General features: G+C 45.0%; 1 protein-coding gene across 1 annotated transcript in view; it reads right to left on the reverse strand.

The window, feature by feature from the left end:
• MAML2 (mastermind like transcriptional coactivator 2) overlaps positions 1-20,071 on the reverse strand; it is a 207,998-nt gene extending 187,927 nt beyond the window's left edge. Inside the window, exon 1 of the mRNA XM_021536551.2 lies at positions 19,637-20,071. Within this exon, the coding sequence (XP_021392226.2) occupies positions 19,637-20,035 (399 nt within the window). The 5' untranslated portion in view covers positions 20,036-20,071. The remainder of the gene's footprint in view (positions 1-19,636) is intronic.
• Positions 20,072-24,474: the final 4,403 nt, after the last annotated feature.

Genomic DNA, 24,474 nt, shown 5'->3' on the forward strand with positions numbered 1-24,474 from the left:
AACCCCTGTAGGAAGTAATTTTGCTTTTTCTGTTCTTTTAGAAATCAGAGCTTTGCTAGATGACAACATATGATGAACATTTATAACACCTTTCCCAGAGAAGCGTATGTTAAAATAGGACAACTAGGTCCATGTATTATACCACTGAACAGTCAGGTAGGAAATTCTAATTCAAAAAATAAAACCAGAAAATTACCCCTGCAACAGTTCTTTCCTATAAAATTGGATTTTTGAAACATTCAGAAGTCCATAACAAAATCCTGTTATTTCCCACCTTCTCAAATACATTTCAGGAAGAGGAAGTTGCCTCTAACTCAATTAAATACAACACAAGAACATGACATGGCAGCCAGGGTTGTAGAAAATAGTCAGTTATAACAAATTATACTATGCAGTGGTGTTTTAATGCTTCAGAATAACCCTGACTTCTCACACTTAGTTTCTGTGCACTCAGAGGCAGTGTGGGGGGAAGGCAGTGGCTAGCCAGGGATTCAGGCAGGACCTGCTCTCCTGGATGAATCCTGTGGCCCCAGTTATTCATTCTCCAGTGTGGGAGTAATGGAACTGGCTGGTTTGGTAAATTGCTTTGAGATCTGCCCATAGAAAGTGATTTGTAGAAAGCATGCATTGCTTTTAATTCTACCTCCAGAGAATAATGGTACTACTCAGAGTATGGCAAGCTCAATATGAAGATAGCTTTTTGCCGGACCTAGGCCTTGATTAATTTTTTTTCCCTGTTTACACCGTGTATTTACTTTTTGCACTTCATTCAGAATAGATAATGAAAACAGTATAGTCTGCTTCCCCTTTTGTTTCTGCAATAGATCAAAGACTTTAATGGACTCAGACTCAGCAGAACTCCAAATGTTCCTTTCAGTACAGATACAGTCAATTAAATGCCTCTGTTCACTTTCAGGAGGATTACTTGAGATTTTATTATTTGCACTGCTCTAAATTCTTCAGTCCTTAGAAGAGAGTGGACACATTCTGCCAAAAAAAAAAAAAAAAAAAAAAAAGTAGAAAATAGCAAAGGATTTTTTCTGCATCTCTGTATTTCATGCAATCAGCCTTAGCAAAGTGCACTGAACTTCTCCTTATTAAAGCAGTCCTGTCCTTTTCTTTTTCTCCCTGCCTTGGAATTGCTACAGAGGGATAAAGTTCTGCATGGCTCACTCACTCACACAGTTGTAATAAGTCAGAGCAGCCTGGCTCCCTGCCCAACAAAACACAAACTCCCCTGAAGTCTCCAGCTTTTCCATGGCAACACCACAGTCATCAACACAGCAAACAATCTCTCCAACCCCTTCTACTTCTCCCCTTGTAGCACAGGGAAGGATAGCATTGCACCCAGCCCCTGGACTTGTGCTAATTATTGGGTATGAAAGGAGAGAGTGATGGAGATCATGTAACCCTCTGCATGGAGCTTTACGTGAGATCAAAGGACAGAAAAGGCACTGAAACACTTAACACTTTTCACTGTATTTGCTTAAATGAGAAGATTGCTGCTCCATGCTCAAGACATGAAACACCAATAAGAGTAAGCACACTGAGACTGAACAGGGGTGCAAACAGCACTACAAAGCAAGAGTCTAACCCTGAGCAGAGCTCCTTGGCCCGAGAGAACCACCTGTCACTCCAAGGTGTGTAATGGCCTGATCCTTGCCATGGTTATTGACATGCCAGGCCCATGCCTGGCTTTCAGGGAATAACAGCAGAATGATGGTTCTGCAAATAGAATTGTTCCCCAGCTCAGCTGTGGGTAGTGCTGCTCAAGATCTTCATGGAGGAGGGAGCAGTTACTGGTGTTCCAGCAGATACAGAACTGGGGCCCTGGTCTGTCACTGCTTTGCACTGGCATCCTTCACACCTGTCCAAATAAAAGCCAACACCAGAGCTGAACACCACCATTCTCATCTGGTAGCATTTTACTCACACTTTGCATGGATATATTAGACCTCACAAGCTGCAAGGCTATAGAAAATTAGTCCCAAAAGGCCCCAAAGTATCTTGTTTAAACTAAGAGCTAGTGGTTTTCAAGCTGTGGTCTGCCGACCCATGAGGGTCTGAGGACTACTTCTGAAGGGTCTGTGAAAGCTAAGTAAGAAAAGCAATTCAATTGCCACGAGGCTTAAATTAGTTGTAAATTAACCTTCACATGTATTGGAAAACTTTTAGAGGATCTGTAGTTTATAAAAGATTGACAGGTATGTCCACAGACTTTATACTCCCCTGTAGACATAGTAAGAACCTGGTCTGTTCAAGAAAAGCTACCTTGTTTTTGGATAATTTGAGGGTATGTGTGACAGCATGGATAAGCATATGGGCAGCTCTCTGCCACTAAACCTCAGCAGTGTAAACTCAAGAATGGATATAGTTTTCCTGGCATAAGCAATATTGGAATTTCTTTGGACTAAGAATTTTTTGTTGAGCTTTTAGGCCCTCGTTAAAGTAAAAAAAGCCTTGTAGGCTGGAAATACCAACTAGCCAACTAGCTCCTTGTGGACAAAGTAGTTTTTAAAGTTAATTGGCCCCCAAACAGCCATTTCCAATTCAAATCCTGATGCAAAAGAATGTTCTTCAGGCTTTACAAAATTATTTAACTATTTTTGTAACATTTGAAAAAATTATTTATTTGGAAAAAGTTCAAAATGGAAATAATACTACTAGTATTCAAGCTTAAATGGTAAGCTGAGGTAGCCCTGTTCTTTCAATGTGCTTGGCCTTGGAATAAGCCTGTGGGAAGGTGTGAACCTCTGCTGCAGTGACCTTAGGGTGTCACTCCCCGCTGCGAAATCCTGCCACCATCCTTTCTTCACTGGCACACGTGTGACTGAGGCACTGCAGGGCCACAGTCCCTTGTACAGAACTCTGCAGAGTTGGTCCAGCACAACCTGTGGGAGAATTCATCCTTCTTTTGGGGAGAATGGTACAAACAAGAATTGTGGGGGACTAACAGCCTTCAGTTATGCGTGTTTCAGTCCAAGTTAGTGAAGAACCACTCTGAACCATACCTCCAGCCAGAATAATTTGTTCAAACTTACATTAGAGGCATTTTGGTGTGGATAATTAAGAAAGAGGGTGAGTTTTCTACACAATAGACATACATATAGCTCAGGCAGGATTTGTTACAATTAACCCAAATCTTGACATCCTAACACTGAGTTGGACTCTCATTGGCAAGAGAAGCACTTCATTTGATATCCACAGTGTGATGAGGTCCTAATGATGGTATGTTCTATGTCATTTCAAGATTGCTTCACGCTGGCTGCTGGGTTACATCTGCACAGTACAGGCCAAAATGTAACCCACTGGTCAGTGTGTGTTATGCATCCATTTCTGCGGCTCATCCACAGAGGAAATGAGTCTCTCAGCTACTACCCTGAAAGAGCTGGTTTATCCACCCACACTATGATAGCTCATATGTTTAATTCTAGAGGTCCCTGACCTCTAAAATTTGGTGGTGGTGAAAGCAGTGGTTAGCATGCAAGTTTCTGTGTGTTAACATGAACTAGGACACAAAAAAAGAAGTAACCCTTATGATTATGTACTGATGACCTGAGCAAAGCCAGTCAACCCAAACTGAGTTGTTCTATGAAAATGATTTTTAATTTGATTTTTCCTTATCCTAAGAATATAGCATTACACTTTAAGGTTGGAGCCAGTCCTTTTTTCTTCAGTGGCAACATGAACACTTATCTTCTGTATAAATAGGCTCACTAGTACAACCCCAGTGGCTCCTACAGTGGTACAACAATAAAACTTCCTCTTGGGACTCTGTGATGCACTGCCACAGCAGTCTCAGAACCTACAGACCCAGAAAAGCAACCAAAGCTTTGCATTAGTCTGTCTCAGCTGTGATAAGGTTCCTTTCAATAGGCTGGAGAGCCTTAGGATGAACGTGACATTCCCTCTGTCACTCCCTCATGTGCCACTGGTAATGGCTGCAGATGTGTGTTAAGATGTTAGAACCATGGGGCAGCCTCAGCTGAAGGAAGTCAGATTGGTTTTCAGCAAGACCAGTAAAGCAAAGATCAAATGGCTTACTAACCAGAGGTGAAATTACAACCTTGCTGCTATTGGTATAGATTCTCTTCTTCCTCTCAGTGGTGTTAATCAGAAGAAATTAATGAGATTGGACATAAAATGGAAGGGTCTTGCCCTAGCCAAGGGTCACATGTTCATCTTCTGCTTTGTATCCAGTTGCTCAAGTGCCTTTCTGTATGCAAAGCCATTGTCTGTCAGTAGCTCAGACCTTTTCATTCTGCAACACCAGGTATTCCTTCCCTACATAAACAGGTGGGGTAGAATTTCTCAACCATCTGCCTAGTGTTCCTTGCAAGCCAAAGAGTCACTTAGCCCACACTGGGAAAGCAAATGTGAAGCCCTTCATATCACCATCCTACATTACGGTGCATCCCTGCCTTGTCAGAAATGTCCTTTGCCATTAGCCACAGCACCCCAGGTATGAGTCGCTCTGGTTTGCATGCCTGCACCCCCACAGGTGGTGTGCTATCTTCTGCTGGCTGACAGCTTTTAGACACCAGTGGGCATCATCACCACTGCAAGCTCCAAGTGTTCCAATAGGAACTAAACACTACAGCTTAACTTTGCTTTCTCTTATTCAGGACTGTTTTCATGAATAAGCAGACATTCTTGTGCCTGATGTGAGTGGGAAAAGCACTCACTGTGTGTCCTGATAAGCAGCCCATCCTGGCTAAAACTAAGGGCCTTAATGGGCCCTCATAAGCACCTCTGGGTGCTTCCCTGTTGTGCTTAGTTTGGGAATTTCTTGTGTGAAGGATGTGTCTTTCTTATCAGTTGAATTCCTCACTGGAACAGGTAGCTGGGAGAGGTTGTGGAGTCTGTCTCACTGGAGATATTCAAGAACCATCTGGATGCAATCCTGTGTCCTACACAGTCCCGCATCTGGGACAGTCCTGCTTGAGTAGGGGGGTTGGATCAGAAGATCCACTGTGGTCTCTTTCAACCTTATCCATTTTGGGATTCTGAGTTTCTGAATAACTAGACAGCCCTTTGCCTCAGCAACTGTTATGTAAAGGGAATTGTTGGAAATGTCTCTGTGAGGCAAGAGCAGACAGAACAATTAAAGGTGGAGGCAGTGAGGAGGAGGATTGATTAACTGGACCATCCTAACCATGTGTTACTGAGCAGTGCCACCAAAAAAACTAACTGAAAATAAACACTGACAATAGCTGTAGCTCATTCCCATCAAGGAAACCAAATGAAATCTGATGGTGTAGAAACTACAGGACATCTTCAGAAAAATGGTCTCATTAATAGTGTTTCTGGGTGGTGATCAGAGTTATCCATGGCCTTGCATTTGAATTTTGCTGGAGAAACTCTCTAAGTCACAGGAAACCTTTGAATGATCCATTTCTGTACTACAACATCTCAGTCACCCACACCAAGTCCCTGTCACCAGGTCCCCACCACCTCAAAGTCAGTGGAATGGGAGAAGGACAACAAGGTCTGCTGTTTGCAATGTTCATTGTGTAATAGAAGAGCTTGTACAGCTTTTTTAACCTTTGCTCAATATTATGTCTCATGTCTCTCTGCCTCATGCTCTTACCAAGGCCCCAGTCTCCTTCCTGCCATTCCTTGAAAAAAGGATAATAAATGCAGTAAAGATACTAATGTGTTAGGTTATATTAGATTAGATTAGATAAGAGATGGTTACAAAAGACCAGCAGAGTTCATGCAGGACTTAAATGTCTCTGGCTGTAAACAGCTTTGTTTCACTTTCAAATCCATTTCTCCTGTAATATTGCACCTTTAAAGACCATTTCAGAAGAAGCTGGATCCTAACATGTAGTTCATTGCTCCTGTGAGAGGCAATGGCTCTGGCGTCCCTGACAAAGCACTCACATTAAGTTGGCGCCTATACAACCTTCAAAGTGCACACATAGAGCGGCCTGTAAGGCAGGAAAAGGTGATGGCTAAAGAGGGATTAAGTGCTGAGAGAAAAAACCTGTTCTGAGGAGATAAAGCATATCAAGAGACAGAAAAGCACAAGTTTTAGATGTGCAATTGTCTTGTAATAGGCCTGATAAAACAGGAGGTCTCCTGTTGCACTGCTAGAGTGGAGTCAGTCAAATTGGATCAGTTTTTCCCTTGAAAAATGACAAAAAATAATTTTACTACTTCAAAGAATGGCTAACCTGCTCTGCATCTATTTGCTTTCCTAGTCCCAGGGTAACTTTTTCAAGCTTCCTTTGCTTATGTGTCTTAGGATTACACAGAGATAGACACTTGAGCACTGACAGCAAAATTTCACTCTTCCTTTGCTCTCCAGCTCTTCTTCCTTCAGCTCCTAGTACTGGCCTCTCAAGACCACACTGAGATCAATGGTTACCATGTGTGCTGGGAAGCCCAGGCATCCCACCACCCTGCAAGGACCGTGAGAAACAGTGAGTGAGAGACAGAGTTTCAGCCTTAATACTGCATTTCCCAGCTGGGACCTGCCTGTGTGTGGTATGCCTAGAGTCCTTTACAGGTAAAGACCTTTGCAATAAATTATTGCCTTTAATATTTAAAAATACATTTTCAGTAATATAGCCATAGAATGAAAAGCCAAAACAGAGGGAAAACAGAAAGAGTGACTGATCATAAGTCAATGATAATAACTCAGCCTTCTCTAAAGGCCCAACACTTAAATCACTGTCAAGAAAAGAGACTGGACTGTCTCCTACTAGCACAATTCAGGATTTTTCCTAGACCATACTTACAAGCAAGGAAGGAAATGGGCCTTTTACATTTGTTCTCTAGTATTTCTAACTGTTCAAGAAACAAGAAAGTCTGTCTTTATACAAAACATTTAAAATAGTGTTTTCACTGTACAGCAAACCAAAATGCCAAGTTAGTACTACAATTTCAGAGAGTAAATAGGTAACTACTTCTTAGGTAAATACAAAGAATACTTTGTCCTCTGGCACTGATGGATGACTCATTGACTGATGCACTGATGTCACATGTCGGCATTTTTTTTTTTCAGCCATGGCTCCAGTCTGTATTCTTGACTCCAGCAAAATCTCCTAGGGATAAATGTTCCAAAAGTCTCCAGAGATTTTAGGCTGAGATTCAAAGATACAATTAGATGTCCAGTTCTCCTGTTCAGTAGAGAGAAGATTTGATGCCTACATGTTTTAAGTCAAAAAGATTTGGACTCCTGACTGTTCCCAGACTGGTCATTGGTAGAGTCCAAGGGTCCAGCTCCCTGTCAAACACAGTCATAGAAGTAATGCTAACTCTGTATGAAGTGTTACCTTTCTAAGATATAATTGCTCTTCATTTAATGGCAGTTGCTTTAAATAAACTGCATCTGGGTATGCAATACAGTTATGTTATTGAACATTCAAGCAGCAAATAGGCGGTATCACTACCAAAATGTGTTTACAGTTCAGAGACACACAGATTCCAGAGTGAGTGAAAATGTAAAAGGTGACCAGGAGAGCCTCCAAATTTTCTGCCTTGCCTGCACCACCAAGCCCTATTTAAGAGTCACTAAAAATACAAGATCGTGGATTAACTACTAGTCTTAAACCTTTGGTATATTCTTAAGCATTTTCTGATTCAGACCAATAAAAATGCCTCCTCCAGAATGGGGTCCACTTCAATGAAGCAGCAGTCAAAGAGAAAAGTATTTAATCATATGTTTAATGTCACACATATTCTTTTAGCATTTTTCTGAACTGAAGCCTAAGCATTCACAACTCTATGCCTAGTCTGTGAGTGCTCACGGCCTGTGGTGAAGGGCCAAAGAACCTACAAGTGCCTTGTCAACTTACAATAGTTTTTGCTCCAAATTTCTTATGACAGTGAACACAGGAACTTTGAGCTCATCCTTTATAAAACAAATAAGAGAAGAGATTACATTCATGGTCATTAGATGTCCTGTTTAAGCAAAAAGCTAAAGACAGATAGAGAAGCAGTATGAGGGAAGATGAGGAGAACATGTGGAAAACATGTGTTCAGCATGTCTCTCTTAGCCTGGCCCTCTGGCCTTTCCAAGCTAGAAAAACAACATTATGAAGCAGCAGTGTCAGAAGCATGAAAGAAGAGATGGGAGGGCAATAACCCAGGTGAGAGGGGGTGAATGTGGAGGAGTAGACATGGCTTATAGCTTCAGGAAGTGGAGGAGGGGGACAGCAGAGAAGAACATTACCAGGGAAAGGGGGCGAGTGTCACTTCAGTATCCAAAAGTGGCAACGCAAGGCTGGGGTGAGGAGTCCTCCTGACCCGTGTCAAAGAGCCTGTGCTTTGATGGCAGCCTGGGAGACCCAAGCACAGAAAGTATGTCCTGGGAGAGGGCTGCAAGAACCACATAATAAAGTGTTGCAGTAAATAGCCCTTTTGGTACAGCCGTCATCCAAAGGCTGTTATCCTTCAGAGGCATGACAGAATGAACACACATTCAGTACACTGGCAAAGGGGTTATCAACCTCACTAGCCATCCTGGCTCTAGCAGGGTCCCTCAGATGTATTGTGCATGGTACAAATGTATACCAAAGGCCTTACATATGGTTGGTTTATACAGAAAGTTTTAGAAGTACATACTGTTTACTCAAGGGACTGGATTAACTTCTGCAGAGCTATTCTCGTCCACCTGTAAACACATGGACTAAAGGGCCTTATGAAAAGCAGTTACTGTGTATTTCCAAGTGGCACCTTTTAAAACCTGGATATCTTGTGTTATGAATGCTGGGGTTTTGTTTTGGTTTCTAAGTACCAAAAATGACAGGATCATGCTATACAACTACTGGATACAGTTATTTTTTCCCCCAGTTCAAAGGTGTTTTTTTTCCCATCAGTCTCCTAGGGCTGAAAAAGTTGTATGTTAAACTTGCAGTATAAACTGCTGCTGGCAATTGCCCTCATCCCAATGCCCCTGCTTTAATGAATAGCAAGATCTGTATGGGATTGACCAAGGGGACAAGAGGGGAGAGGGCTGTGGTGCTTCCAGGCCTGCTTACACAGGAACCTCACAGACATCAGCCCAGACACATCTACAGCATCCTTAGCTGCTGAGAGTGGCACTGATGGCATTATAGGAGCTCCTACATGGAGGACGGTCATGCCTAGTTTGAGGATGGCCTTCACAGTGCACCTGGGGCTGTGCTCTCAGCTTCACCATCCACACACAGACAGCAGATTGTGCCTTCAGGTTGCCTCAGGGCACCCCTCGAAGGACTTACCCAAAGAATTATCTGAGCCTGGAATTAGCCATTAGCTGTGTTTTCTAAACTACGATTTTGATGGAAAACAAGAAGATTTTGTAATAAAGCGAGAAAAAAGCAGGAAGCTGAGGGTTGGTGGGGAGGGGGGGAATGGAGTCAGAATGTGTTTGCAGCTGCTGGCCATCAAATTTCAATTCAATCAACATGACTGAGTTCCAGCTCCTGAAAAAGAGACCTTTTGATGACATATTGACATAGCCTGAACTACAGTGGTCCAAGTGGCAGTGCTATAATTATAAGGAATATATTTAATACTGCACTTAGAAATGAAGGCCTGAAACACTGTGACACTCTCTCTCTCTCCCTAAAAGCTAGCCAAAATATGTCCTAGGAACCATTACAGTAATACACAAAGTTTGTAGGAAAAAAGAAATGTCAGAACTCAAACCCTTATATAAGGGGATCATGTGGCTGGCAGCTCAGGTCTGTTGGGAGTTGAGCAGTGAGGAGGAAAAATGAGTGTGAAAGGAAGGGCAATTGGATTTGCAGGAAAAAATGGCAAGTAGTTTTTAAAAGTATAGAATTAATTTGTTTAAGGAAATAAGTCAATTGATAATTAATACACTACTTATTTGTGAATTTGGATTCTTTTTGTAGCATGTGGTGGACTTTAGCCAGGCTGAGGCCTGTTTGTTGAACAAAGACCAAACCCTGCAAATATTTCTTGACTTGCTTAATTCGACACATCTTGATTTCAGTGCGATTACCCATGTGTGCACAATTAAGCACACGCATAAGTGTTTCCGGGAACTGGGCCATGGAGGTAAGCGGCTGCATGTTGAACACCAAGTCTATCTAGCTTGGAAGGATGTTGAACCAAAAGCTTTCAGAGAAGCAGAGAGAATGCATTTCTTTGCAAAACAAAATAATTGACTATAAACTAGCATAATGATAGAAATAAAAGGCCTGATCCTACATTAGGCTGATGTTCCACAGTGCCACGTGCACAGTATTTCCCATAGGCGGTTTCAGGAGGGGCAAATCAGATCATAATCAAGACTAAAATTGTAGATGTTGAGATACCATAACAATGAGCAAAAGGGGAAAAAAAGAAAAAAGAGGGAAGGGAAGGGAAGGGAAGGGAAGGGAAGGGAAGGGAAGGGAAGGGAAGGGAAGGGAAGGGAAGGGAAGGGAAGGGAAGGGAAGGGAAGGGAAGGGAAGGGAAGGGAAGGGAAGGGAAGGGAAGGGAAGGGAAGGGAAGGGAAGGGAAGGGAAGGGAAGGGAAGGGAAGGGAAGGGAAGGGAAGGGAAGGGAAGGGAAGGGAAGGGAAGGGAAGGGAAGGGAAGGGAAGGGAAGGGAAGGGAACTGGAGATGGTTTCTAAAGCAACAGAACCCTAAATAAATGGTCTGATTTTCCAAAGTGAAAAACATAAACGGAACAGCCCATGCAGCGTTTTTGCCAACTGTCACTGAGGTGGTATTTCTAAAATCTGGTGGAATGACTCATCCCAGAACAACAACTGTTGCCAACAAGGTCTTTCCTTCAGGTCTAGATATTTGAATAAGAGAGATACAAAAACAAAATAAACAGAAAAATCAGGGACAGCTTCTTGTCTTGGGGTTCAACTCTGAAGCTGTCTGTGAAGTTGCCCACTCTCCAAGGTGCCTCCCCAACATACTGAGTAGGCATTCAGGTGCTTCTCTGGGCCAAGGAAAGGATTGAGTAAACCTCCTGTTTATTAAACCAAACTCTTCCTTCTGCACCTAGTTGCCACCTCTCACAGCATGGATATGTGCAGGATTCATCCTCCTGATCCATTCTGCCCTCCACAGCAGCAAACATTACCAGGAAAAGCATGACCCTGCCAACAGGTAGCACAGTCCTCAAGTGGTTTGAGACAGACACCCTTAAACTCCGTGGGAGCACGCCTGGACCAAAGACTCCACTGTTGTGCAGTAACTAAACACAGCCCTGTCAGCACCAATAAATGTCCTTCTTTGGCTGGTACAGAATGCAAAGATTTCAAAGATGCTTTCTGAAGCAGTGTTATTTTGCTGAATAATTTATGTTTCTGAGTCTTCTGAAAATGAGCAGCATACACTTCAGTGCTGCAATAATACTATTCAGTGGAGACAGTGCACATTATGTTCAGTAAGCTCATTGCTTAAACACTGTTGCCATGACTATAAGAAAGTGATTATACTATTGTTTACAAGAGACTCTCAGTAAGTCATTACCACAGTAGCCAGAGTTTTGCCTCAAGTCAAAATTTTTCAGAAGGAAAAAAATAATCTCACAGGTATAATTAACTTTGTGATCAAGATAATCCATTGAAAGGCTTTAGAAACTGAACACATCTTACAGTGAGGAATGAAAATAAGTAAGGATCACCAGTGTCTCAGGACTGTTGACTTACTGGTTTTCTGACTGTTTTATGGGTAAATTCCACTCAGAAGAAAAGCCCTGCTAACTAAATAACTGTTATAACTAAATTTTAATTTATAGGGCAAGCACCAATATAGGAGTTCAACTGTGATGGGTAATGCTACAAAAACAAACCACTTTGTACATAACGTAAGGGAAAAAAAAGACTTTAAAATATTGACTTAGAATAAATATTTGGGATTATGAAATATGGCTTTTCAATGTCCTGCATTTAAATTGATACCCAGAACACTTAGTTCTGAATCCTCTAGTGCATATACATGTACAGTACATGACCTCTTTATCTCAATAACGCACTGATGATCAATAGTTTCCAAAACTAAGAAGCAATTCTGAAGCTGTCGGAAAGTCATCCTCACATTTCCTATGATCAGTAACAGGCCAGGAACACAAAGCAAAGAGATGATTAATAGAGTGCTGGACTAGGAGTCAGGAAATCTGGGCTCCATTCCCAGCTCTGCCACTGACCTGCTGTTTGGCCTTGGGCAAGACACTTGACCTTTCTGTGCTTCTGTTCCTCCTTCCATTCTTTGTCTATCTTGTCTCTTGAGGCACTGAGCTACACAGGGAAGGGCACAGATCTCACTGGGTGTTTGTATAACACCTACTCTAGGGAGGTGGCTGCAGAGAACTACAATAAAGCCAGGGCACCACCAGGATGACTCTTGCACAATAGCATGTTTTGTTTCAAAACAGAATGGCCGTGATGAACCCTTTTGCAGTTTCATCTGCTAGTCCAGGATCTTACCAAGTCTTTTAGCCAGCTTCAGGCTCAGGCAGCAGGTAAATGGATTTGCAAGATCGACATCCTCACTTGTCAGAAGCACTTTCACATTGATTCCTAATTGATACTAATTTCTCTCCACCTTGATTCAGCTAGGTTTGCAAGCACATCAGAATTATAACTGAGTGACATAGATAAAAATAGCAGCTACAGGAGCTGTTTCTGAATACAAGGAATTTCTTCAGGGAAATGTCAACACCTGTAGGTGAAACCACAGGCATGAGGGTGTTTTCAAATTAAAACTAAAATAAATTATAATTTTTAGGTGTGTTGGAATTTTGCATAAATTATTCAATTAAGCAGTATTTCTGAGCCATAAATGTGAACCATCTTCCATTACTACTAGATGGGAGGCAACACATGCAGGGCAAGGTAGCCCCCACCTGCTGTCAGTGGGGAGCAGCTGCAGCCTCAGAAAGAGCTGATGGCTTCTGTATATACTCTCAGTTCCAGTCCCACTCTGCTCCCAGTTAGCTGAAGCATCAAGTACATGAGACTTGGACACAGAAGACTTAATTGGGAAATTAATTTGAGCCCATATTGATGCAGAATCAGGAGCAAATCAACTAAAGTAAATCAAGAAAATATAAAGCATACACTTTCATGATCATGAAGAGAAAGTAAAAAGTGCTTTTCTCTGCTAAAGAGAAGGGTCACTGCCACATCTTGCACTTTTATGGTGAATATTGGCAACATGGTGCCATGAAAACCTAGGTTTAGAGTCATGTGATTATGTAAAAGGCTCATTCAAGTTTATATTTCCAATACTCAGATCTGTGGGTCAAAGGCTGAAAAGGTGATTTGAAGCTCCACAAAGGCTTTGTCAAAGCAAACATTCAGAACTCCTGTTTTAGGCTCCATCAATAATGAATTTGGCTTCTGAGCAATAAAACTCACCATCACATTTCAATTCACTTTACAGAAGTGATAAATAGTATCTTTCATAGAAGAAACTGAGGTTTATTAAGTGAAATAACAGGAGTAATCTGTTGAATAGATCCTAGAGTCAGAGTGGAAACACTTAGATTTCAGTTTACAGCATGCTAAACTAAAAGCTGTTGCTTGAGAGTTGCAGATATTTTGGTTTAGTATTAGTGTTGGCACTACAGTACAAATATGGACTGATTACCTGCATCTAAAAATACTTTGGAAGAACTGGACAAGGTATAACAAATTTACAAGTTGGCTCTCAAGTGGCTATAGGAAGCTTTCCAATGGGAATCTAGGGCAAAAATAGTTTATGCTTTTATTTAAAAGAAAAGAAAGCACAGAAAAAAATACATATCTTAGTACTGCTAAGTTGAAAATTTGATCCAAATCTCACTCAGCACCAGCTCCTTCTTTTCTGTAGCCAGGACTACTGCCTCTTTCACTGTTGAAAGCTGTTCCAAACTGAAGCAGCATGATATAGGTAAAGCCCTTTTCAGGTTTACAGATGGTGATTAAGATTTGTGGAAAATACAGGTCTATCTTACTCCTGCTGGGAGCACCACCACTGGGAATTCATACAGGAGAATACTGACATGCGGACACCAGAGAGAGGTCAAAGAACAAAGACTTTGTTCTTCTCTTCAGAGCAGCCAGGTGGCCAAAGCTCTTCTAGGCACCATGCAGCTGATTGTGTGCCCTCTAAGATGTTACACAGTGGTTGCTTTAATCACCTGCTTGAATTCCAGGATGTGATCCTGTCAGGTCATTGTCATGTAGAGTTGAGCCTTCAGCAGAACCCAAGGTCCCATGGGCTAGTGAGACTGTACCACCAGAAAATCTAAAGCATAGAAGGGAAATAGTGGCACAGCAGGAGACACTTGCAAGACCACAGAGACACTTCCTGGCAGAGCTGGCACCTCTATGCCAGTTCTTTGTTAGCTAGAGCAGCTTGACAGCTTCCAGCAACTCCTACACCACATAAGGAGTGCAACATAAATGAAGCAGTGGAAATACCACCCTTCCCAAAGTTGTCAAAAGGACCTGGATGGAGCAATTATTTTCCAATAGTGAGATAGTGGTGAAGTTTCACTTTTATAAGGCAGCAGACTTAAGAAAAGCAAACTACAACTGGCCTCTGAAGACAATATCTTAGTAGAAGGGACAGTTACAGCAGTTAGGAAGAGGAAGAGAGGCACTGTGGTCTTTCTTAACCTGCTGACTAGCCCAACTGCTGGGGCTTTTTTTGGTCACTGCAGCCTAACTGAACCCCACATACTCCTTCTGCAGGGAGTGCTCTTTGCGAGGGGAGAAGTACCAAAAGTGATGCGAGTCAAAGTTTCGGCAAAACAGCTTCTCTGACTCAGTCATACCTTTCTAAGGTTCAGATTTCCCCACAGAACAGCGCACATTTTTGCTGGAGTCACGCTTTTCAAAGTAGAACAAACGGAAGCTGAATATCACTTTCCTTTGTTGCAGTACTACAGAAAAGGGACTCAATTTGAGTACTGCAGGGGATGCAAGGACTCTGTCAGAGGACATGCCATAACAGCCACCAGTGTGAATAAACCCATGGGTTGGCCTTGGAGAGCACATCAAGTCCAGGCAGATACATTGTTCCTCTGCTCACTGCCTACAGAAACTTTAGTGGTGGAAACAGTCTGTTAAACAGTTTCAGAATGGAGGAGACTTTCATTAAATGTATTCAAAACTGAAAAAGCTTTAAAGGGCGCAAATTATTTGATGGGAGAGCTAGGCCTGAAAAGGCTCCTACAAACTAGCATAAATTTCAACAAATTCACTTGTTGAAATCCTCATTAAAAACAGCTTCTATGCAGCTTCCAGGGAGTCTTCTTGATTATGGTCTGGAAAATATTCTCACAGTTAAGGGAAACAAAGTTTTAAAATGGCACGCATGTCCATCCAAAGCAAATGGCTCTCAGCAGGACAGAGGGCCTATAACAGCAGATCAATGTTTCCAACCCACATGTGCAACGTGACTTACTCCTTTTACTGGACTCAGCTACATAAATTGTGATTTTGAGAACACAGCTTTGCTCCTGCATAAGCGCAAGGAGGAGAGAGCAGTCCTTTATATCACAAACAGAACATATCCACTGCTTTCACACCAAACTTTGTGTCAGTGAAAAGATTTCACTCTAGCTTTGCAGAATGATTTTTGCTTTAATCTGTGTGTGCTCACCACACCATAATGTCACTTCACCCCACAGCTGGCCACCTTATCCTTCTTGCTTCAGAGCACTTCCAAATATTATGTACATCCACAAAAAATGCAGGTATTTCTGCAGCAAACAAAACAAAGAATTTGGAAGATGGAGGTAAAGTGTCAGCTTGGGCAAAGATACCAGAGCACAATAGTTCCTTTTAAAACATTCAAGGTTCTTTAACATTAGCACAGAGAAGGCCAAATCTCAGCAAACAAAGTATGGATCATAAAAAAAAAAAATCCTTAGGAAATTAATTTAGGATCTCCACATTAAATAACTGCCTAAATTGAGGTTTTATAAGTCAGTCTTGGCTCTTGGTACCAGTCAGGCAACCCTGTTTTTCACTGAGATCTTCTGGGAACTGGGACAAACCCATTGACTCTTTCAGATTTCTACAGCTGTGGATGAGAATTTGGGGGAGCAGAAGGAATCAATACATTCCCGTCTTCCTTGGATACATCACTTTTATGGGATGGTTTTCCCTTTTTTCACCTACTTGCAGACTGCATCTGGGGAGCAGCCCACTTTCACAGTCACTTTTCGAAGTACAGAAAATATTAATGTATTTAATTGCTATTTTAAATGAATTCTTGTAATGATAAATTCAGCACAACCATGAGATGGGTGAAAGCAGAACAAGTCGCCTCTGACTGATGACAAACATCATTTAACACACTCAGAGCCATCGGGGCAATGGCTGCAATGGAAGAACCTAGCCAGAATAATATACTAATGCCCATGAGACAGAATTCCCGGCTCTCACAGAGCAAAATGAGCAGTGCTCAGCCTGTGTCAGAAGGACGATGGAATGAATTGGCTGCCAGAGACTTGAAACTGCAATGCAAGAAGTTTGATATTACCAGTTCAGTGCTTAAGGCTCTGAGGAATGCCCTCCAGAACTAACTGTTTACATATAACGTAAATAGTATAAACAGCTAAGTGCTGGAGGGCATATACATACATACAGATGTATGCATAAAAGAAAGACAGAATATTTTATCTGTTCCACTCTGCACCATGAAAAGTAACAACACCATATAAATAAACAAATGTCAGCTCTTGGGAAATGCACGAAGGCAGAAAGTACAAAAGCTAGCTGCGTCTCTCATTCACACACACCCACATCCATTGGTCCAGCTAAAAAAATCTGATCCCCAGTCTCCAATTAGAAAATGCTGTTGCTAAAGATACTTTCTCAAAAATCAAAGTAACAATGTTAAATTAAGGCCAAACCAAACTCCTCTAAAAACTCTCTCTTCTGCCAGTTTTAAACTGCCCACTGGGAACAGATAATTATCAAATAATAGTATCAACAATGTCAGATAATCACTTCAAGCACTTTGATATGTTCAAGGAAACATTGTTTCAAATGTTACCAAGTGTCAAATATTTACTTTTGAGTCCAACTGTGTAAATGACCCATCCAGTGCCACTAAACACTGCAGGCACATGTGTAACAAGAGCAGTGGGACCTGCAAAGCAGAGGAAACAACCCAGCTGGGTTTTGCAGACAAAAGAGCGTCCTGGTAGCCAGAGCTCCCCAGCGAGAGTTATGACTGCCTTTGCACTTATCTGTGTGGAGCTGTGGGGTTTTTTTAAACTGGTGGATCTACAGCAAGGCATGTGGAGCTACAGCAAGGCATGTGGAGCTTTACATTCCCCTTGGAGTTGGCTGTGTGTCCAGTCTCACATGCTTAGTGAGACTCGCACCCATGCTCCTGTCTTGTACTTCCCTGTGCTACAGCTGTACCTGCCACAACTGAAACTCAGAGCTGCCCCTTGTTCCAGGACCCTGTGCACCTCACTAGGTACGTGAGGAATAAATCTGCAATTAGAGCAATAGCGCATATAAGGCTTCCACTGGATTTCCTCTTGAGAATCACCCCAGAGAGGATGAATTCTGCTTAGAGATTGTTCTCTTCCCATCCATTTATACTGGACAGGACAATAGGCTTAGTCTACCTCGTCCTTCCTCTTCAAGTCCTTCACCCTTGGAATAACTGGCAGAGGTAATTCCTTTTCCAGCTATGGCTGGAGGAAAAGCAAGACTCTGTTCTTTCCCTGTCCAACCCTGCCCTCTGAATTTTCAAGAACAGGAACACAAAGCTGTAGTACCTTAAAGCTGCTTGATGCTCAGCAACTTGAATTCACCCCACTCAGACGCTGTGCGTTTTGCTATTCCTTGTTAATACTTGCAACACTGTTGTAAGGAGCTCTTGGTAAGGCAGAAGGGGTACGTCCACGACACAGAGGTGTGACTTTGAAACAATAACTTTCTCTGTTTCTTAATCAGAGCAGTGAATGAGGAATGCCAGTGTCAAGCATAGAGTGGGAGGATGAGCAGTGACACCATTACAACAATGCTGTTTCATGAGCCAGCATTTACTCGATGTCAAAACATGGTTCAGGGCCCCAAATGTCATGCTCACTGAAGTCACACACCTTGTCAGCACGATTACCAAAGGCTGGCATGCAAAAATGATGGGGACTTTGTCAGACCTTTTGCTTCTCAAGGACACGTGTCTGTGGAGTTTTCTGGGAGGTAATGCAACATGGAACATAGAGCAAGGGCCGTGTATAGCATCTCCAGCAAGCAGCAGGCTAATAGCTATTAGTGATATTTCAGAAACAAGGACAATCTCTCTGCACTTAGATGAAAATCTTTCGGTATCTTCTTGGGAGTTGTTTCATTTCACATTTCCAAACATCTGTCTCCAGCTATAATAATAGTAACAACTAGCAAAAAAATAAAATTCAAAACAAACAAACAAACAAAACAAAAAACTCCACATAGGCCTGTTGCCTGATTTCAGGAAGTGAATTTTTCTGGGACGTACACTATTAGGCAAAAGCTTTTTTTTTTTTTTTTTTCCCAATAAGGCAAGTGTAAAGCATTACATTAATACATACTGGAAAAATAAGATAATGGCTTTCTTGATTGTGACAAGGAATGTGGGGAGATTTAATCTGAGCACTGAGTCAGGTGGAAGCGCCTAAACTCCCCTCGGACACAATGTTATCGCATTTAACGCTTACATCATCACCCTCACGAATGATGCTGAGTAACGCAGCCCCAAACGTCGATCCACGCACTGCACGGGTAAGAAGGCAGAAACGACCACAAAGGTCCTGTTTTGGCATACGTCAGGCACTAAGAAAGATAAGTTTGATGTCTGGAGCAGAGGGAGCGATCTATTTTCAGCTGTTCGAATAGCAGCCGCGGGCCTATCAGGATGCAGTCACTCCTCTCAATGTTTCGCATGTGTGCCGAGAATTAAGAGTTGGGAGGCAGCACAGCGGAGCCTACGCCTTCAAAAGCGTGGTGCACTGACTGCTCGTAATAAAGTAACAGGAGACAAGGCTTCGCCTCCTTGACATGTTCAGAGCAATTTCCAGTTGAAAAAGGTCAGCGTATCATTTACAGAGCGGCAGTGCCTGGAAAACTCTCGTAACTCTGCTCCGCGAAACACTCCGGCTGACAATAACAACCTGAGCATCGCCGGCGAGGCCGGCGCTCGGAGCCGCCCCGCAGGCAGGGCACTCCGCTCCGGGCAGTGCCCGCTGCCCCGGGTGTAGGCACTGCCCGAGTTCCAGGGGCACGGCTGCGAAATGGCCTCAAGTAGGTGCCCGAAGCCCTGGCGAACGGGATGGAGTGGGGCAAGGGGAACAATTCTGAACGCGGGTGGTACCCGAGCGCTACTTTTCACCCTTACTCGGGGACGCGCTGACAGCGTCGGCTGCCAGTGCCCTGCTCAAGGATGCCGCTGTCACCGCCTCGGCAGAGGCGCGCGACGCGTTTTTAGTGCACAGCGTGATGCAAAAGAGACCCCAAAGCAGCACCCCAAGCAGTCCCAAAACCCCTTCGAAGAGCACCCACGCTCGCCCTCAGCCCCCGGGCTCGGCGCCTGCCCACCGCTCCTCGCGCACTCGACGCCAGAGCGCGGCCGAGCCCGCGGACGCGCCGGGCCCGCGGGACGGGCGGGCGGGGCGGGCGCCCCGCGGAGCGAGCGCGGCGCGGCGCGGCGCCTCCCCGCCGGCAGCGGGCGCTGTGACTCACCGCCAGGAGCGCCGAGGCGCGCTGCTCCCCCGCCGGCTGCTCCCCGTTGATGCCGCCGTTGCCGAGGAGGTGCTGGTGGTAGTCCGGGGGCGCCGCGCCGGCGGCGGCAGCGGCGGCGGCGGGGGCGGCGGCCGCCTTGGGGTGCTTGCCGGCCTTGCGGGCGCCCTGCCCCTGCTGCACGAGGTGGAGGAGCTGCAAGGTGCTCTCCCGCTCGCGGTCGGAGCTCTCGGCGCGGCCCCGCTCGTAGCGCCCCTCGCAGCTGAGGTGGTGCTGGCGGCAGACGGCGATGCGGGCCCGCAGCCGCTCCACGATGGCGCTGTGCACCCGGGGCGCCGCCGGGCCCCCCCCCAGCAGCCCGGCCCCCAGCCCCGCGGCCTGGGGGGGAGCCGTGTCGCCCATCGCTGGCTGCCGGTCCTGGCCCTCCGGATGGGTCGGTCCTCACTGCCGCATGGAGGAGGGCGGGGGGGATGGGGGGGGAGGCGGGGGCAGCGGCGGGAGCCCGAGCCCGGGGGCTGGCGGCGGGGCGGAGGGCGGTCAGCCCCGCGCCCCCAGCCCACCCCCGCCCGGCCCCCGGGCGGTGACGGCCCCGCGGCGGGTTGACAGATCGGGGGGCGGGAGGGGGTCGCTAGGGCTGCGCCAGCATCGGCCGGCGGGAGGGGCGGGGGTCGGGGCCGGGCAGCCCCGGCCGAGGGGCGCCCGGTGAGGGGGGGACGGCGGGGCTCCGCCGGGGGAGGAGAACGGGAGAAAAAAAAAAAAAAAAAAAAAAGCCAAATAAAGCGAGCCGCTGCCTTCAAAATGAATCCCCGGACGAAGGAGCTCTCCGTCGGGAATGAGTGAGACTTGGCAGGTTTATTGGGTTTATTTTATTTCGGGGGAGCGGGGGGGTGTTATTCCTTGAAGTGAAAATTTAAGGCATTGCCGTGGTCGGCGGCGCGGAGAAACCCCCGGCGGACCGAAAATCTCGTAGGTTAGCTGGAGTGGGTTTGTTGGGATTTCTCTCTCTCTCTCTCTCTCTCTCTCTCTCTCTCTCTTTTTTTTTTTTTTTTTTTCCTTTCAAGTCTTTAGTAAATGTGCAAATAAAGAGCCGGGGAAGGAGGAGAAAGAGGAGGAGGGTCGGGTTAGTTCAGTCTTTGTGCTTTCTCGTTTCTCTCGCCCGCTCGTTGCTGGCCACTCTGCGGCGTGGTGACTGTGTCCGGCTGGCTGCCACTAAACTGTAGTTCCTCTAAAAATCAGAGAGACAGATCCCCCAGTCCGGAACAATGTCAGTCAGTGGACTTCCAAACCACGCTTCGCCTTCACTTAATTCAGCCACTGGATAAATCCGTATTGCTTTCAGTGCTCATCTCCCCCCTTAGTATTAAGCAGCAAGCTACGGACACAGGCAAAGAACTCCTCTCGCGTACTTTCCCTTTTACTCCCAGATATTGAACAGTTTCAAGTACAGTTTCAAGAAAAGCGCGGAGTAGCGGGGAGAAGGGGGAGAGGGAAAAACACCCCAAACGAGCAACCCAGCCCCTCTTCAGACAGTAATTACAAACGGAGAGTTGCACTTACAAACTTCCAGCATTTTGCCCCCAGAACAGTCCAGCATCCACTTTTCCTTTGTGTTTTTGTATATCCCATGCCCGCGCCGGCGGGCGGGTGTTTGCCGGCGGGCTGTCGGCGCTGCCGGTGCCGGAGCTGCCCGCGGCCCCTCCGTGCGGCGCGGAGCGGCGCGGGGGCGGGAGGCGGGTGTCACCGACAGAGCGCGGCCGCGGCCGCGGCGCCCGGGAGGCCGGGGCGAGGCGCGGAGCCTCCCAGCGGCCGCCGAGGGGAGTCGGGCTGCCGCTGCCGCTCCCCAGGAGGTATGTGCATGGGAGGAAGCCAAGGAAATCCCCGCTCCCCTCCTCGCCCTCTACCTGGGTGCCGGGCCGGGCGCGGAGCAGCTGCCGAGGAGCGCAGCCTCCCGCGCTCTCCCTCCTCCCCCGGCGGCGAGACCTTCAGGCGAGTACGAGGGAGTTCTCAAATAAATCACGGCGCTGCGCTCCTCTACCAGCTGGATTTCTCTGGAACGGACGGTATAAAAACAAGCAGTGCGTTCTAGGGCGCTCGCATGCACGGGACGAGTGCACGACACGAGGTCAGGCTCGGGATGTGGGAGCTCTGCGCGCTGACAAGAGCTTCTTGGGTGTCCAGGGCAAGTCACGTAGCGCCTGCACTGTGGTTCCTCCCCGGGAAAGCCGCAGGCTTGGTGCTTCTCTCGCCCGGCTCCTCTATTTAGAGCAGGGCAATTTTAGACTGAGAGATCTGGCCTCTGGAACTGGCCTTGCTGTAACTGGCAGCCGTCAGGTTCTGCGTGTTGTTGTAGGTGAGCGGTAAAGGAGGATGCAGAAATAGCTGGGAGCTGGCCGGCTTTATTAAAGCAATATGCTGTTGTACTACTGTGGCTGCATTAGCCAATTTCCCAAATACCTCTGGGAATGAAAATGTCCCCCAAGCACAATGAGACACATCCCTGATGGAAAACCTCCATGGTCTTTTGGGTCTGTATAGTCCTTAGTAGATTGGGTGCATTATCTGTCTTTCAGTTCTGCAACGGGTCCACTCAGAAAAATACAAAAAATTCATCTCAGCATACTGAGACCAATAAGCTGAGGATGAGGAAGAGCTGACAATAACCTTCACAGGTATTTTTATCCCCTTCCAAAGTCATGCAAATAAATACTTTGAATGCTAGTGATGAAGTGACACATTCCTGAAAAGTCCCCCAGAATATAAAAGATATGCAGCATTAGACATACGGTAGATATAAAACCCCCCACTTTCATGACCCCCTCTCCTTTCAAGAGGCAACAAACATCAAAGTTTATTGCAAGATGTGAGATTCCTGGTTCTGACTTGGTGAGCACCAGCCAGAGCCTCCAGCACATTCAGACCCGTGTTTGTCTCAGCAAATGCTTTGAGACTTTGCTGAGGGATAAGGTCTGTGGGAGAGGTTTGGGGCTGTGCTCCCTTCAGAGGAAGGCGTTATTGCCAATAGAAAAAAGAGGTTTTTTTGTTGTTGTTTAACCTTGAACAACTGAGGAAGAGTGGGTTATTATCTGATATGTAACAGCAGCTTGAATCTATTGAGAACAGTGGGTTGGCACAGCTGGAAAATAAAATGAAATAATAATGTTTGTAAAATAGTAGACAATGTTACCTTTGCCTCAGGCCTTGCTTAGGCTTTTATTTGTTCTGTACAGCTCAGATGTCATTGCTGTGTGTAAGAGGGTCAGTCACAGAACAAACGTGCAACAATAAAACACAAATCTCATGGAGAATAAGCGAGAGTGTTTTAAATGATGGCTTAGCTGTTTTTCAAAGTGACTGTGGGAATATGAAATCCATGGTGCTGCTCCAGAAGCTACCAAGACAGCTGGAGGAATTCTCGCTCTCTCTCTCTTACAAGACTTCGTAGAACTCAGAGAGTGATCTTTCCAAACAAAGATTTTTCTTTTTTCCCCATTTTAACTTTACATGTTTAAGATGCGCTTTTTGCCAAGCAGCATCTCGAGATTTCGCTTTGCGGTTTGATCTCTCCTTTCCGAGGCGAGAGGCAGCCGGCTGCGGGGCTGCGCTGCGTGCTCCGCTCGCTCAAAGCGCAGCAAATGCTGCCCCTGGTGTTTCCGAGCAGGAAATACCCCACAGCCACCCCTCGGCTTTCCAGGTTTTGTTCAGAAGACCCTGTCACCAACCCCTGGATACTGCCATCAAGTAGGACTGGTTGGTTGTCAGTTTTCTTAAAAGCAAACGGTTCTTCACACGGTGTAACATCCCTTGTGATTAGAGGCATTCTCATAAGCACACTCAGCATAAAACAACATAACAGGTCCTTGAACAATTAATTACTTTATTCCTTCTGTTGACACTAATTTGTGGCCTTTTTACCTGACATTGTAATCTCATATGAACTGTCACGCTTGAGCATTTTTTCTGTTTGAATTCCCTACTGCTGTTGAAGCTCTGAGTTTCAGCAAAAAGCAGCAGCCCCCTCCAGACGAGAAAAGCACTTATTTGTGCTGCGTTCACAGCCAGGAATTCTCACCATAGACATCCTATCGTGCTAATAACTTTGCCAGAATGGAACAAAAAACTGTGCTGAACCTGTGTCACCTAAAAGCTTGAGTGCATGCTTCAGTATCAGCACATGCCTCGTTCATCTGTGTTTAGAAGTCACATATTAGATGGTTTCAAAGTTACTTTAACTCCACTGGAACACCATATACTTAATATCAATCCTGCAGAAGACTTTCTGAACCCAAAGCTTCGAATTTTCAGCCATTTCCATTATTTACTTTCCAGTGAAGGTTCTTTGCCCTTTGCCATTTTGATTTCCTGGGGTATTCCCAGCTAGGCTCATGTACAATGCTGCTCACCTGGCAAATTGTTTAACTTTGAAGCAAAGTCTAACTGCACCTGAGTCAGTTTTCTCTTCTTTAAATTTTGGGCACAAGGTGCTTGCAATTGCTGCTCAGTTTAAACTGTAAAGTAAGCAATTGTGAACAGAGCATTTCTGGTTGGTTTTGTTTGTATGTCTTGGGTGTTTTTTTTAATATAATAATAATAATTAATCCAAGGAAATTGTGTTTATATCTTATTTAATAAAAAATATGGGAAGAAAACCCAAACAATCCCATGCCACCACTTACTACCTAGATGATTACCAACATTCACATCAATTATTCAGGGACGTGGTGCCACTGATGTGGTTATTATCAGGTTCTTTTAATATAATTTCACATATTTCTCGTATTATTCCTTGGCTGATAGATCATAGTTTTCTACATTCTTCTGTCTAATTTCTAAATTCAGATTAG

The sequence above is a fragment of the Lonchura striata genome, chromosome 2 (assembly GCF_046129695.1).
Source record: "Lonchura striata isolate bLonStr1 chromosome 2, bLonStr1.mat, whole genome shotgun sequence".
NCBI lineage: Eukaryota > Metazoa > Chordata > Aves > Passeriformes > Estrildidae > Lonchura > Lonchura striata.